Source organism: Microcaecilia unicolor, chromosome 8 (genome assembly GCF_901765095.1).
Source record: "Microcaecilia unicolor chromosome 8, aMicUni1.1, whole genome shotgun sequence".
Classification (NCBI taxonomy): Eukaryota; Metazoa; Chordata; class Amphibia; order Gymnophiona; family Siphonopidae; genus Microcaecilia; species Microcaecilia unicolor.
In genome coordinates this window covers 83,374,687-83,391,451 of record NC_044038.1, presented here as the reverse complement: position 1 = coordinate 83,391,451, position 16,765 = coordinate 83,374,687, and the positions used below count along the sequence as shown (strand labels likewise).

The 16,765-nt window shown below is 43.0% G+C and overlaps 1 protein-coding gene across 3 annotated transcripts in view; it reads right to left on the bottom strand.

Moving 5' to 3' along the window:
- IGLON5 (IgLON family member 5) overlaps positions 1-16,765 on the bottom strand; it is a 653,847-nt gene that overhangs the window by 137,183 nt on the left and 499,899 nt on the right. For all 3 annotated transcript variants that reach the window (XM_030211299.1, XM_030211300.1, XM_030211302.1), the window contains exon 4: positions 3,606-3,838. In XM_030211299.1, coding sequence (XP_030067159.1) covers positions 3,606-3,838 — 233 coding nt within the window. The remainder of the gene's footprint in view (positions 1-3,605; positions 3,839-16,765) is intronic.

Here is a 16,765-nt window from a genome sequence, read left to right as displayed (position 1 = left end):
CTGTGCCCTGAAAAGGACAGGTACAAATTCAAGGTAAGGTATACACATATGAGTTTGTCTTGGGCAGACTGGATGGACCATGCAGGTCTTTTTCTGCCGTCATCTACTATGTTACTATGTATTGCAGAAACTGTACTGGCACTTGGGAGTTGCGTTTGCCAACAGTCCAGAATGTTCATCTTTGTTCCAGTCACTTTTCCCTTGGCTTATCATCCCTCCACCATCCTCTTCAATGAAACCAAATAAAAGTTGTGGATCCTATATGCTCACCGGGAAGAGAAGAAACAGGTACAAAATCCTCACTAATGCCGACTGCAGAAGAATGAACTTTCACACTTCCCTCAGACCTTGTGTTAAAGCCTCAGCAATAGAAAATCCTGGGGTCCTTTTACTAAGCTGCGAGAAAAGGGTGCCTACGCTGGTGTCAGCACATGTTTTTGGTGCGCATTGAGGCCCCCTTTTACCGCAGCAGGTAAAAGGCTGTTTTTTTTAAAGAAATGGCCACGCAGCAAGTGAAGCACTTGCCACGTGGCCATTTCGGGAGGGACCACTTACTTCCAGATAAGGGCGCCCTCGCTAACCCGGCGGTAACTGGGCAGCATGTGGCACTGCCCGATTACCGCCAGGTAAACACTGGCGCAACAAAAATAAAGATATTTTTGTACCACCACTTAGTAAAAAAAAACCCTCTGTTCCCAACCTTCTGCACTACAGGATTTGAAAGAGCTGTGTGCTAACACATCCAACCAATGCACAAACTCATTTTTATACAGGGCACCCACAAATCATAGCTCACTTCATTACGATGGCCCCTCTCTTTCTATTGGAACAAAGGTTAGTGAAACAGGTCTTAAATGTGAACAGAACAAGAAATTCAATCAGAATTTAATTCTGGAATAGTTTTCCAGTATAAACACATAAAGAAGTTAAATTATGAATTATTCCAGAAGTAGAGGGTTTTTTTTTGTATAACGGTAACATTCAGCCCCATTGTGCACTTAGAAATTCTAGTTAAGAAGCCCTTTTAGAAAGCACCAGTAAGCCCACCATGGGCTTACCGTGCGGCAATCCGGAACTACTGCCTGCCCAATGCGGGCGACGATGGTAGTTCCACTCCCAGCGCACAGCATTTCTGGTGCTAGCAGAAATATTTGAAACATATTTCCACAGGGGGTTACCTGGTGGTAATCAGGCAGCGTCACATCCTGCCAGTTACCACCGGGTTAGCGTGGAGCCCTTACCACGACCTCAATGGATGGCAATAGGTGCTCCCCCCCCCTCACATGGGCACACGATAAGTGCAAGCTTACCGCATGGCCATTTCTTTTTTCGGCCTTTTTACCCGCTGCAGCAAAAAGGGCCTCAGCACACAGCAAAAATGCAGCTTGGTAAAAGGACCACTAAGTGTTTTCTACCATGTCTTTAAGATGGAAAATATGAAAAATAGTAATAGTTCCATACAGAAAAAGATTCCCAGGTTACCCTAGCTTAATTGGTAATATAAATATTTAATTATGACTTACAGGAGGTGAAATGGATCTTGCAGTTGTAGAAATGAAAGACAGATGCACATATAACAAAAGATATATAGAAACAATAGGGGTGATTTGGGCCAAGGGTGATATTCAGAGTCAGCACCTATCTGTGTAGCGATACTGAATATCTAGGCACACAGCAGCCACTAGGAGTCACTTGGGTACCACCAATCTTCAGCAGAGGTTCCCAGATGGCTACCCAGTTAAACTAGGAAAGCCCTTTCACTGCCTTAAGTTAACAGGAGAGTTATCCAGGCACTGTTGCTGAGTATCGATGATGCACAGTAACTCCTGAATCCGCCCAGACTCTGCCCCCAGACCACCCCAGCAATAGCCAGATCGTGCCACAGTAGTCTGCATGATGTTGCAGTGGGACTATTTGGTATGGCCTAGTCAGTACTACTTAACTGGATAGGAACCTCTCCAGTTAAGCAGGAAGTTATCAAAGTGGGCTACTCTCAAGTCGGGTTATTTTACCATAGATCGGATCCCATTTTATGCAATGAGACCCTATGCTGAAATAACCCGGCTTGTAGTAAAATAACCCATCTTAACAGTAGCCCACATTGATAACTTCCCCCTTAAATAGCACTGAATGATGGGCCCAATATGGTTAAATGAATAAAAATTGGAATCCAATTTAGGGAAACATGGGTTCCTTGTAGGATGTGAAGAGAGGCATTTTCAATATGACATCCAAATCTGATCCAAAAATCCAGTAGTGAACATGGCCATTTTCAAAACAGAAAAAGTCCAACTTTTTGTTTTGAAAATGGCCATTTGCTAGATGTTTTGATGCTTGCTTAGTGCATCTATCTTTTAGGACCATTTTTGAAAAAAAAAAAAAAGTCCAAGGGAAAAATGCACAAAACAAGCCATTAGGATGTATCATTCTTAGTAGACTGGCCACACAGACATCCCAGCAGAGCAGTGGGGCACTTCATTGGACTTCACAAAAGGTCTCAGGTGTACATCTTACCATTACCCCCTTATGTTGTATAGAAAGCCCTTCAAAACCAATCAAAAATCTACTGTACCCAACTGTACACCACTACAATAGTCCTTATGCCTGAAGATATCACCTATATATAGGTACAGTAGGTATTTAGGTTTTTTAAGGGCTCACACATTCTACCACAAATGTACCAGCTAGAGTAGGATATGGGCCTGGGTCCCCTTCTCTATAGTCCACTGCACTGACCACTAGGATACTCTTGGGACCTGCTTGCTGTTTTAATAGGAATGGCCATCATATCTGAAGCGGTCACAGAGCCTGGTATATTTGTCACTGTCACCGGGAGTTGGGAGGGGGTGTCAGTGACCACTGGGGGAGTAAGGGGGATTATGCTTTATTCCTCCAGTGGTCACTTAGGGTACCTTTTGTTCACTCGGTCATGATTGAAAGAGGTCTAGCCAAAAACATTTTAATTTTGGCCCTAGATGGTTTCATTTTGTTCCATTATTGAAGAAAAATGTCCATCTTTTGGTGACATGATCCCCAAACCTCTTAAATGACCAATGTAAAATATTCTAAAGATGTTGTAATAAGTAACTTTCCTGACCATGCAAGTCCCTTTTTTAAATAATCAGCTCATCTGAAGAAATTATTTATTCAATTAAAAATGTATATGATGCACAATCTACCATTTTTGTATAATAAAAGAAATAAAAAGCAAAAAATTCTATTAACATAAATATAAGCTACATTGTCATATCCAGGTAAGCATGCCAACCAGAGTTATTCTGAAATTAAAATTCAATCAAGTCTGCCTTCAAATGCCTGTGCAAAGAGAATTTATTTATTTATTTAAATGGATCCATTTGTCTTGAAAACTCAAATAAAACTGACATCCTTCGATAATTCCTATATTGGTCAATGAAAAGCCTCACAACATACAACTAAGCCTGTTTTCCCCATCAGCCCAACCTATTGGAAGAGGAAAGAACTGCAAAGAATAATGAAAGACCATGCAAGAGCCACACATACTAATATTTGATATTTCATAATTGAATGAGATCTGAGAAGTATTTAAGATATCAGAAAGTCAAAAAAGTAAGACAGGATCTTACCCTGGACAATGAGGTAGACCTGGGAGGTGTACGGTCTGCTCCGGGTCTGGAAGGAGCAAGTATAGAGACCTTCATCGTAGACATCCACATGGGTGATGAGAATGCTGTACTTCGTGTTGTTCCTGGTCAGCAGCTGTACACGGGGGTCTATCGACCACTTGTCGTTGCCTGCATACAGGATGCCAGAGCGGTTCAGCCACGCCACCTTGATCACCTGCTCGTCAATGGAACAGCTGAGGGAGTGAAACATAGGAGAGAGGGCTAGGAGATGTGGACTCTGGATAGGATACTTGACTTTACTTTGATATTTTCACTATGGGACAGCATAAAACTACATATCTTGTTTCCTGCATTTTCAGCTGCTGTTTTTTGCATGATGCTCTGGCATTTTCAGCCCCTGTGTTTTACTGGAGTCAGCAGTTTGCTAGATTCCTCTGAGGTTTCCAGCCTCACTATTTTACCCTTTCCATCTGAAAGCTCTTCTGTTCTGTCTATGTCTCCCCCCAAATCAGGAGAGATTTATACTTAGGGGTCCTTTTACTAAGGTGCATTGAAAAATGGACTGCGGTAGTGCAGGCACAAGTTGTGGACGCACACATATCCATTTTTCAGCACACCTGTAAAAAAAGGCCTTTTTAAAAATTTTGCCCGAAATGGACGTGTGGCAAAATAAAAATTGGTGTGCGTCCATCTTGGGTCTGAGACCTTACCACCAGCCATTGACTTAGCAGTAAGGTCTCTTGTGTTAATTGTGCGGTAATCACCTGTCTGTATCAAGTTGGAGTTACCGCCTGATTTTCGCTGCGCGCCAGAAAATAAAATATATTTTCTGGCGCGTGTAGCGGACCTGCGTCAAAAATAAAATTATCGCATGGGCCACGCTGTAGCCAGGTAGAAACTCCAAATTGATGCACATTGGGTGCGCATAGGCACCTACAGGACTGGAAACAAATGCACAGTACTGAGGTCTGTGAGGAAGTGAATGTTCACAAGTTCTGCTCCCTCCTCCCATATGGCTTTCCTGTTAGACTGGAAACCCATCTCAGTACTGGGGTCTGTAAGTGAATGTTCACAGGCCCTTCACCCTCTTCCTATGTGGCCTTCCTGTTAGTCTAGAAACCCATGCACAGTACTAGAACCTGTGAGCACACACTGACACACAGGGACCTGTGCTGACTGCTGCTACTGTTATCACCACTACTGCTACTGCTGCCTTCATGTTTTGGATAAGTGCAGTGAGAAGGAAGTGGATGACAGAGGAAAGGCAGGAGAAGTCTTCTGTTTTGATCATCATCTAGGATCACATGAATTTTTAATTGTTAAATGGGGTCATACTGAATACAAGTTTGGGAAGCACTGCAGTAAAGTATCTATTTTATTGTCCTACTGTATACAGTGGTGGAAATAAGTATTTGATCCCTTGCTGATTTTGTAAGTTTGCCCACTGACAAAGACATGAGCAGCCCATAATTGAAGGGTAGGTTATTGGTAACAGTGAGAGATAGCACATCACAAATTAAATCCGGAAAATCACATTGTGGAAAGTATATGAATTTATTTGCATTCTGCAGAGGGAAATAAGTATTTGATCCCCCACCAACCAGTAAGAGATCTGGCCCCTACAGACCAGGTAGATGCTCCAAATCAACTCGTTACCTGCATGACAGACAGCTGTCGGCAATGGTCACCTGTATGAAAGACACCTGTCCACAGACTCAGTGAATCAGTCAGACTCTAACCTCTACAAAATGGCCAAGAGCAAGGAGCTGTCTAAGGATGTCAGGGACAAGATCATACACCTGCACAAGGCTGGAATGGGCTACAAAACCATCAGTAAGACGCTGGGCGAGAAGGAGACAACTGTTGGTGCCATAGTAAGAAAATGGAAGAAGTACAAAATGACTATCAATCGACAAAGATCTGGGGCTCCACGCAAAATCTCACCTCGTGGGGTATCCTTGATCATGAGGAAGGTTAGAAATCAGCCTACAACTACAAGGGGGGAACTTGTCAATGATCTCAAGGCAGCTGGGACCACTGTCACCACGAAAACCATTGGTAACACATTACGACATAACGGATTGCAATCCTGCAGTGCCCGCAAGGTCCCCCTGCTCCGGAAGGCACATGTGACGGCCCGTCTGAAGTTTGCCAGTGAACACCTGGATGATGCCGAGAGTGATTGGGAGAAGGTGCTGTGGTCAGATGAGACAAAAATTGAGCTCTTTGGCATGAACTCAACTCGCCGTGTTTGGAGGAAGAGAAATGCTGCCTATGACCCAAAGAACACCGTCCCCACTGTCAAGCATGGAGGTGGAAATGTTATGTTTTGGGGGTGTTTCTCTGCTAAGGGCACAGGACTACTTCACCGCATCAATGGGAGAATGGATGGGGCCATGTACCGTACAATTCTGAGTGACAACCTCCTTCCCTCCGCCAGGGCCTTAAAAATGGGTCGTGGCTGGGTCTTCCAGCACGACAATGACCCAAAACATACAGCCAAGGCAACAAAGGAGTGGCTCAGGAAGAAGCACATTAGGGTCATGGAGTGGCCTAGCCAGTCACCAGACCTTAATCCCATTGAAAACTTATGGAGGGAGCTGAAGCTGCGAGTTGCCAAGCGACAGCCCAGAACTCTTAATGATTTAGAGATGATCTGCAAAGAGGAGTGGACCAAAATTCCTCCTGACGTGTGCAAACCTCATCATCAACTACAGAAGACGTCTGACAGCTGTGCTTGCCAACAAGGGTTTTGCCACCAAGTATTAGGTCTTGTTTGCCAGAGGGATTAAATACTTATTTCCCTCTGCAGAATGCAAATAAATTCATATACTTTCCACAATGTGATTTTCCGGATTTAATTTGTGATGTGCTATCTCTCACTGTTACCAATAACCTACCCTTCAATTATGGGCTGCTCATGTCTTTGTCAGTGGGCAAACTTACAAAATCAGCAAGGGATCAAATACTTATTTCCACCACTGTATATGCCGGCCTCTAGCAATTTATTCTACAATATCTCTCTATTAGCTATCCGAAAATATAAATGTCTTTCTTCTAGACAAAAGCAGACAGAGATAGCAAGTCAAAATATGAAAGAATGGGGGCAAGAGAAAGGGGGCAAAGAGATGAAACAAGAGAATATGATGAGGAGAAAGGAGAAGGTGAAAATAGGGAGGGAAGAATTCAGCTGAGGAGAGAGTTAGAGGAGCAAAGAGGAAAGTAAAGTTGATGGATAAAGAAAGAAGACAATATGAGAGATTGCACTGGAAAGGGCATATGTGTGAGAGGAGGGAGGTACAGAAAGAGAATAGCAGAGATGATATGGAGGAACAATAGTATTACAAAAACAGGAACTGTAGGGTGAAGGCAGGAAAGAATGAGAGGGTGTGAAGGAATGTGAGAAAGTGGACAAGAGACAGAGAAACCAAAGAATAACAGAAAGAGTGAGAAAGAAGAATGGAGGGGAAGGAGATAAAAGAGAGGCAAGGAAGGAAAGCATGAAGGAGGAAATGTGAGAGAGAAAAGACACAGTGAATGAAAGAGGCTCAGAAGTAAGTGCATGTAAGTGACAATGAGAGAAAGAGCTTCCCTTATTTCACATGAATAGCATGCTGGGCTCCCGTAGCCCCAAAGACCAGCTCCTAGCAGTGAAATTTAATTATCTGCTTTGTCCTTTAAGGCAGAGAGCACTAACTAATTTCAGATCCCAGGGGATATTAGTTCACTTGTTCTCACGTCCAACATCTGTTAGATACAGATTGGACAGCGCTCCAGAAATAATTGAGTTAAAACATTTGAGTGTATTCTGAAAATCGGTATGATGCTAGCCTGGTATGATCATGAATTCCAGTCTATGTACACTCTTATGTTTAAATCATTTTTATTGAAAAGACATCTCTAAACATTATTTTCCTAGACATTTACATTTCTTTTGCTTATTAATCACATTATCCAACCCTGCAACCCTTTCCCCTCCTTCTCTTCCTCCCTCCCTCCCCCTTTTCTATGTACACTCTTAATATGAATTCCTTTTCCCCTCCTATCAGCCCTTTACCCCCTCCCCCACACCAGATACTGTGTCAGACAGTAGACAGTGCTGCCTTTGTATATATTAATAATCACAACACGAGAGCAACTGAAGAGGCTGGGGGCTATTTATCTTTCCATCCTCTCTGTAGGTTTGTATAATGGCTTGTACTAGAGGATGTAAGAAATGCTTTTAGAACTATGCAGAAGCAAACTGTGCCACCACTGCTTGTGTCATACCCTTTTGAACAAGAAACTTAGAAACATTTTTACTATGAGGTGCAGAAATCTGGTTTTGACATGTGTAGAATAGAAGTCTGGACCTAGTGTGCGGGCTGTATAACCTCTAGTATTCTTGGTTGCAAGGCCAATGCTTTGAGTAATCAGTCTGTCTCACAGGCCTGTTGTCCTACAATGACCTAGACCTACCATCCTGTCCCTCTCAGGAGTGCTACCACTGATTGAGGTCTCTCAGTCTTACCCTTCCAGGCGCATCCCAGAGAGAGGAGGAATCAGAGCTCGAAATACCCAAAGTTGCTGGATCAATGACTTCTAAGAGGCAAAAGGTAATGGTGGTTGGCAATTCTCTTCTGCAGACCAAACATGATAAGGTGTGCTATCTGCCAGCTGACAAACGCCAAGATGTTACAGAGAGCTTGCCGAGACTCATCAAGCCTAATGAGTATCATCCAATGCTGCTCATCCATGTTGGCACAAATGATACTGTTAGGTACCCATCCGAACGTATCAAAACTGACTTCATGGCTCTGAGAGAGAGAATGAAGCAGACAGATGCACAGGTGTTTCTCTCGTTGATCCTCCCTGTTGGTAATGGAACCCCACTTCAATTTGGCTTTCGCCCCCTTCATTCAACTGAAACATCGCTTACTAAAGTCTCCAAAGTGATCTGTTCCTGGCCAGATCCAAAGGTCTCTATTCTATCCTCATCCTTCTCGATCTATCTACTGCTTTTGACACTGTTGATCACAGCCTACTCCTTGATACACTGTCCTCACTTGGATTTCAGGGCTCTGTTATTTCCTGGTTTTCTTATCTCTCCCAGCGTACCTTTATTTATTTATTTTTTTGTTGCATTTGTATCCCACATTTTCCCACCTATTTGCAGGCTCAATGTGGCTTACATAATTTTGTTAATACATTGTCATTCCAGGCTATCAGATACAGTTATTAGTAAGGTGTAGAGATTTAGTAAGGGAAGAAAGAAGGAAGTGATTAAGGGATAAGTATAGAAGGTGGACTTTAGTGTATACTCTACTGGATCCTCCTCTACTTCTACCCCACTGTCAGTTGGTGTACCTCAGGGATCTGTCCTGGGACTTTTTCTTTTCTCCATCTATACTTCTTCCCTTGGTACTCTGATCTCATCCCATGGTTTTCAGTATCATCTTTATGCTGATGACTCCCAGATCTACCTCTCCACACCAGAAATCTTAGCAAAACTCCAGGCCAAAGTATCAACCTGGCTGTCTGACATTGCTGCCTGGATGTCTCAGCGCCATCTGAAACTAAACATGACCAAGACTGAGCTTCTTATCTTTCTCCCTAAACCAACCTCTCCTCCTCCCCCATTCTCTATTTCTGTGGATAACACTCTCATCCTTCCTGTCTCATCAGCTCATAACCTTGCGGTCAACTTCAACTCCTCCCTCTCCTTCTCTGCACATATTCAGCAAACTGCTAAAACCTGTCGTTTCTTTCTCTATAATATCACCAAAATTCACCCTTTCCTTTCTGAGCACACTACCAGAACCCTCATCCACACTCTTATCACCTCTCGCTTAGACTATTGCAACTTGCTTCTCACAGGTCTCCCACTTAGCCATCTCTCTCCTGTTCAATCTGTTCACAATTCTGCTGCACGACTAATATTCCGCCAGTGACGTTATGCTCATATTAGCCCTCTCCTCAAGTCACTTCACTGGCTTCCTATCCATTTCCACATACAGTTCAAACTCCTCTTATTGACCTATAAGTGCATTCACTCTATAGCTCCTCAGTACCTCTTCACTCTCATCTCTCCCTACATTCCTCCCCGGGAACTCTGTTCACTGGGTAAATCTCTCTTATCTGCACCCTTCTCCTCCACTGCTAACTCCAGACTCAGTTCATTTTATCTTGCTGCACCATATGCCTGGAATAGACTTCCTGAGCCAGTACGTCAAGCTCTGTCTCTGGCCGTCTTCAAATCTAAGCTAAAAGCCCACCTTTTTGATGCTGTGTTTAACTCCTAACCCTTATTTACTTGTTCAGAACCCTTATTTTATCATCCTCACTTTAATATTCCCTTATCTCTTGTTTGGTCCTGTTTGTCTGTCCTAATTAGATTGTAAGCTCTGTCGAGCAGGGACTGTCTCTTCATGTTCAAGTGTACAGCGCTGCGTACGTCTAGTAGTGCTATAGAAATGATAAGTAGTAGTACTAGTATGGGGCCAACCTGGACTTAGTGCTTACTAATGGGGAGAGTGTTTCTGATATTATAGTAGGTGATCATCTGGCATCTTTCAGTTGAAAGGAAGCTCTGGAATGAGGGGGCATAAGATGAAGTTGAAAGGTTATAGACTCATAAGTAACTTGAGGAAATACTTCTTCATGGAAAGAGTGGTGAATTTGTGGAACAGCCTCTCAGTGGAGGTGGTAGAGACGAAAACAGTATTTGAATTCATGAGAGCTTGGGAAAAGTACATAGGATCTCTAAGGAAGTAATAGAGAGGGTAGATAGCATGGATGGGCAGACTGGATAGGCCATCTGGTCTTTACCTGCCTACATTTTTCTGTTTCTCTGACCCAGGCTTTAACCAGCCTCCGTGACTGACAACCAGCCAGTATTTGGTCAGCCTGCCTGATTTTGTTCAGAGACACCAGCAACCAGCAGAACAGAAAACCAAACAAAGGAAATGCTGGTTTTCTATCCACTGCCACTGCTGTGGGCCACCGCTGATCGCAGTGCATCACCCCACCCAGACCTGCAGCAACCTGAAACCATAGTAAGAAATAAGAAGTACGGGATCTCAAGTCTGCCTCTTATACTCTTTCCCCACTCAGTGTGGCCTGCAGGTACCTGAAGCCTGCACTGCTGCCCTCACTACATTTGTCTGTTGGGGCAGGAAGGGACAGATCATGGGTGGTGACTCGTGGTGGCTTTTTCTCTTTCAAAAAGTTGGCCACCCTACCAGCCTGCTTCATATGACCTAGCACTACCCGGTAACTGACTGAGCTGAGGTGTCGACATTTTGGGCTGAATTTGAAGAACCTTTCTTCAATTTGCTTGACTACTCAACATTCCCTGTCGTCCTCTATCCTGACAGGCAGATCTATATCACAACCAATCAGTGATGTAGCCACAGGTGGGCCCAAATGGGCCAGTGCCCACCCAGTTTAGGCTCAGACAGGCCCAATCAGCAGTGGTGCACCTTGCAGTGGCTGGTGGGGATCCCCAAGTCCCACTAGCTAAAGAATTCAGGCATTTCTCTCTCCCCTCCCCGCCCCCCACTGATGTTCCAGAATTTCAGTCTCCCACTGTTCCTTCATCTCATCTACCATTTAAAACTTTCTTCCCTTCTGGAGTTTGCCGGCAGTAAGTCAGCACATGCAGCTTGTGTGAATCGTTGTCCATGACCTCCGGAAGGGAAGTTTTAAAAAGTACATGGGGGGGGGGGGGGGGGGAGTGTGTGTGGATTGAGAGACTGAGATGCTCGATCATCACAGGAGGACTGGGAGAGAAGCTGGATCATCAGTGGAAGATAGAGGAAGGATACCAGACAATGAGCAGAGAAAGGAAATTTTTCATGCCCATCCCCTTGGGCTCAGTCCTTCCCAAGATCAGCTGTTTGGTTATGCCACTGCTTTCTGTGGAGCTGCCATACATGCATGTGGAAATGACATGTTTATTTCCCTCCCTTGCCACCCTGTGTGACTGACTGTTGAAAACTGAATGTATCTTGGCAGAACTTTGGGAAGAAATCACCAAATAACAGCATATCTAAACACAGCCGGGTTGGTTTATGGTGACTGGATCAACATACCAGGCATCTCATTATATGGAAGGGGAACTTTAGGGGAATTTATGCAGCCTGCAAAATGTTTCACCAGGAATTTCCTTGATCTTTGAATCTTCTGTGATATCCAACTCTTGAAAATGATTTTCAGGAACAGTCAGAAGCTAGCTCTGAATACAAATTCTTATCTTCATTTTAAGCTTTTGTATGCTGTCACTCAGTGGATACCAGGCAACCCACCTACAGCACCATCAGAGGGGTCTAGGAAGGGACAGAGAGCTGAGGTTAATGTACGGCCAGTAGATTTCAAGCTCAGAGCTGCATTTTCCACTCTGAGAGGCATTTCACAGGATTTACTGAGTTACAATGGAAGGAGCAGTTGGTTATATATGGAAAAGGCAAATCCACTGTGAAGTTGGGTTGATGCTAAGAATCAGATCTCAGCCTCTAGAATAGAAACGTCACCTAAATAAAAAAACTGAAGTCACAGAACTGTCTGACATCTGAAAAGCATGTGGAGACAATTTAGTGTTTACAGTATTAGGAAAGGGATGGTAAGTAAGACCGAAAATACTTTAATGCCTCTGTATTGCTCCATGGTGCGACCGCACCTTGAGTAACATAGTAGATGTCAGTAGATAAAGACCTGTACGTTCCATCCAGCTGCCCGAAGAGATAAACTCATTACATAAGGTATGAGGTGATACAATATATGTATACCTGACCTTGATTTGTCCATGATATTTTTAGGGAAAAGACTGTAGAAGTTTGCCTGGCACTGTCTGTTCAAAAACTTTTGAAGTTGTTATCGAAGACATTGATAAGGTCCATTCCAGCCCATCTAAATCTATCCAGCCACGATCAAGGCGCAGACTATAGAAGTCTGCCCTGTACTGGCATTGCTTCCCAATTACCAGGGTTGCCACCTAGTCTCTGCTAAGCTTCTTTGGATCGATTCTTTCTAAACAGGATTCTTATGTTTTTATCCCATGCATTTTTGAATTCCGTTACGGTTTTCATCAACACCACCTGCAGTGGTAGGACATTCCAAGTATCCACCACCCTCTCAGTGAAAAAAACTTCCTGACATTATTCCTGAGTTTGCCTCCCTTCAACCTCAATTCGTGTCCTCTGGTTCTACCACCTTCCCATCTCTGGAAAAGGATTGCTTGTGGATTCATTTATTTTATTTATTGGGATTTATTAACCTCTTTTATGAAGAGATTCACCCAAGGCAGTGTACAGCAGGTACAGTTTAACATAAAACTTACAATTTTGTTAACAACATAACAATGGCGAGTATCACATTGTACAATTTCTTTTGACGAGGGTACAGATAGTAATAATCCTTGAGAGGATCTTAGAGGTCTTAAAGGTGTGTAAAGGGTTAACAAAGTACTCTGGCCCATTTTGTTTGAGGTCCTTGAAAATCAAACATAGAGTTTTAAATTTAGCCCTGTAAGGTACTGGTAGTCAGTGTAGCTTTTGAGGGAAAGGTGTAATTTGGTCATGTCACTTGAAGTTTTCTATTGGTCGTGCTGCAGTGTTCTGAATTAGTTGAAGTTGATACAAACTCTTTTTGGTTTGACCAGTGTACAGGGCACTACAGTAGTCTAGTTGTGATGTTATCATGGCATGGGCCACTGTGGTCAGACTTCTCTTTTCAATATATGGAGAGAGATTTTGTAGCTGCCGTAGGTGGTAGAGACAATATTTGAAGGCTGTTTGAATTTGTGGGATCAGAGTGAGTGATGCATCTAGCAGTATCCCAAGATTCCTGACCTGTGATTCTAGGGGGAATTCATACTTCCCAAAAGGTATTTTGAAGTTGGGTATTTGTCCACTTGTGTTTGGTACCCAAAGAATCTCTGTTTTTCCCATTTTTGAGTTGCGGTTAGGCAAGCAGTCAGTTTACTCAGAGTTGTGGGTAGATCTGGTTCAGTGGGTAAGAGTAGTTGCACATCATTAGCATAGATGTAGAATTTTGTGTCCATTGACCGAAGCAGCTCAGCCAGAGGCTTCAGTTAGGTATTAAATATTAATACCTTTCAAATATTTGAACATCTGTATCATATCACGCCTGGTTCTCCTTTCCTCTGGGGTATTCATGTTCAAGTCATGAAGTCTCTCCTCGTATGTCTTGCTATGCAAATTGCATAAAATAAACAAATAAAAAAAGGAGGTAAAAAACCTCACGGTGCCGTGAGACGTGAAACAAAAAGAAGTGAGGAGAAACCAAGGAGGATACCAAAAAAACTTTATTGGGTTTCTAAAAAATGACTCTACACAGCTGTGTTTCGGCCCTAAGGCCTGCCTCAGAGGTCTTGCATATCATTTTTGTCACTTTTCTTTGAACCGCTTCCAGTATTTTTACATCTTTAGTAAGATACAGCCTCCAAAATTGAACACAATACTCCAAGTGGGGCCTCACCAATGACTGCACATGGGCATCAATACCTCCTTTCTTCTACTGGTTATACCCCTCTCTATGCAGCCTGGCATCCTTCTGACTGTGGCTACCACCTTGTTGCATTGTTTTGTCACCTTGAGATCCTCAGACACCATCACACCAAGGCCCGTGTCCTGAGTTGAGCTTACCAATCTCTCCCCTCCTATCTGGTACATCTCTTTTGGATTTTTGCACCCCAAGTGTATCACTCTGCACTTCTTCACATTACATTTTAACTGCCAGACCCTTGACCATTCTTCCAATGTTTGGAGATCCCTTCTCATGGTTTCTACCCCCTCCAAGGTATCCACTCTATTGGATATCTTCATGTCATCCACAAAAAGACAAACGTTTCCTTCTAACCCTCCAGCAATGTCTCTCACAAATGTATTAAACAGAAGCAGCCCCAGCACAAACCCCTGATGCACTCCACTGTTCACTTTACTTTCATCCGAGCAGGTTCCATTTACCACTACCCTCTGTGGCCTAGTGGTTAGAGCACTGGTCTTGCAATACAGAGGTGGCTGGTTCAAATCCCACTACTGCTCCTTGTGATCTTGGGCAAGCAACTTAACCCTCCATTGCCTCAGGTACAAACTTAGATTGTGAGTCCTCCTGGGACAGAGAAATATCCAGTGTACCTGAATATAACTCACCTTGAGCTACTACTGAACAAGGTGTAAGCAAAACATAAATAAATAAATCCATTTTACCACTTTGGTTCCTAAGTTCAGTCCTCTTAGCTTATTCATGAGTCTTCTGTGAGGGACCATATCAAAGGCCTTGCTGAAATCCAAGTAGATTACATCTAGCGCATGTCCTTTATCCAGTTCTTTGGTCACCCAGTCAAAAAAGTCAATCAGATTAGTGTGGTAGGATTTTCCTTTGGTAAAGCCATGTTGCCTCAGATCCTGTAACATTTACAGTGTATTTGGAGTATTGTGTACAGTTCTGGTCTGCCGTGTCTCAAAAAAGATATAGCGGAATTAGAAAAAGTTTAAAGAAGAGTGACCAAAACGATAAAGGGGATGGTACTCCTCTCACATTCGGAAAGGCTAAAGAGGTTAGGGCTCTTCAGCTTGGAAAAGAGATGGATGAGGGGAGATATGACTGAAACCTACAAATTCCTGAGTGGTGTAGAAAGAGTAGAAGCGAATTGATATTTTGCTCGTTCCAAAAGTACAAAGACAAGGGGACACTTAATGAAGTTACATGGAAATACTTTTAAAACAAATAGGAGGAAATATTTTTTCACTCAACAAATTGTTAAGCTCTGGAACTCTTTGCCAACGGATGTAGTAACAGTGGTTAGCAAATCTGGGTTTAAAAAAGGTTTGAACAAATTCCTTGAGGAAAAGTCCATAGTCTGCTATTGAGATAGACATGGGGAAGCCACTGCTTTCCCTGGGATTGGTAGCATGGAATGTTGCCACTATTTAGTTTTCTGCCAAGTACTTCTGACCTGGCTTGGCCGCTGTTGAAAACAGGATACTGGGCTATATGGACTGTTTGTCTGACTCAGCATGGTATTCTTGTGTTATGTTCTTAGTAAATAATAAAACAGTAAGAAAGTTTACAGCATGTAGTTCAGCAATAAGGATGTTTACAGTGTGTGAGAATATATACAGTATGGGAGCAATTCTATAATGGGCACAAAAGCTAGACACCAAAATGCAGCGTTGTGAGTATGATTTCTATAATGACATCTGGGCATCCAGATTCTGGTATAGAATATTAGCATAAGTCAACATTTATATGCCAACTTATGCACTCCCACTTATGCCATGTCAATGTGCGCAGCTAAATGTGGCACTTTAGTGTACAAATGACAGCATTCCATTACTTAAGTGCATAATTGTTTGACATGCCCATGTCTCTGTGATTGCCCCCTTTTAATCATGTGCTATCCCCCAGATTTTATGTAGGTCACCCAAAGTTGGGCACGGAAGGCAGATGTGCAGGCAAACTAATAGGTTAATGAGGTGTCAACAATAAGTAACTAGACTTGTGCATCTGGCCTAATCACTATTCTATAACATCTGCACCTAAATTTTATAACATCAAACTCAAAGGGGGCGTGGCCACATGAGAGGCATGGTGGGTCAGGGGCATTCCGAGAAATTAGGCATGATGTTACCACTCTAACTGGCCATTATAGAACTGACAATCAGGCTGATCTTGGCAGCGCATAGCTTCGGGTGCCATTTATGAATCCGGCCCTATGCGACTCCATGTTATAAAATAACACTAAGCTCACACATAGCACTTACATATGTGAATGTGATATTCACACACATAAGTGCTAATATTCTATATCTTAGTGCACAAATACTTCCGGATTCTATATAGCGCGTCTAGAGATCTGAGCTAAAATCCATGCATATTCTATAACAACACATGTAACTTAATTGGCTTAACAAGCTAATCAACATTGATAACAGCACTTAACAAGCAATAATGAGCACTAATTGGCTAGAATTTTCGAACACAGCCTATTCTGTAATGAACTCCTAAATTCTAATGCTCGCAGTTTGAAAGGGGCGTGGCTATGGGCGGGGACATGAGTGTTTTGTGGGCATTCCAAAATTTATGCACGCAGTTATAGAATATGGCTCAATGTGCATAAATCTATGTGCAGGGATTTATGCCATGTTTTTGCTGCTGTA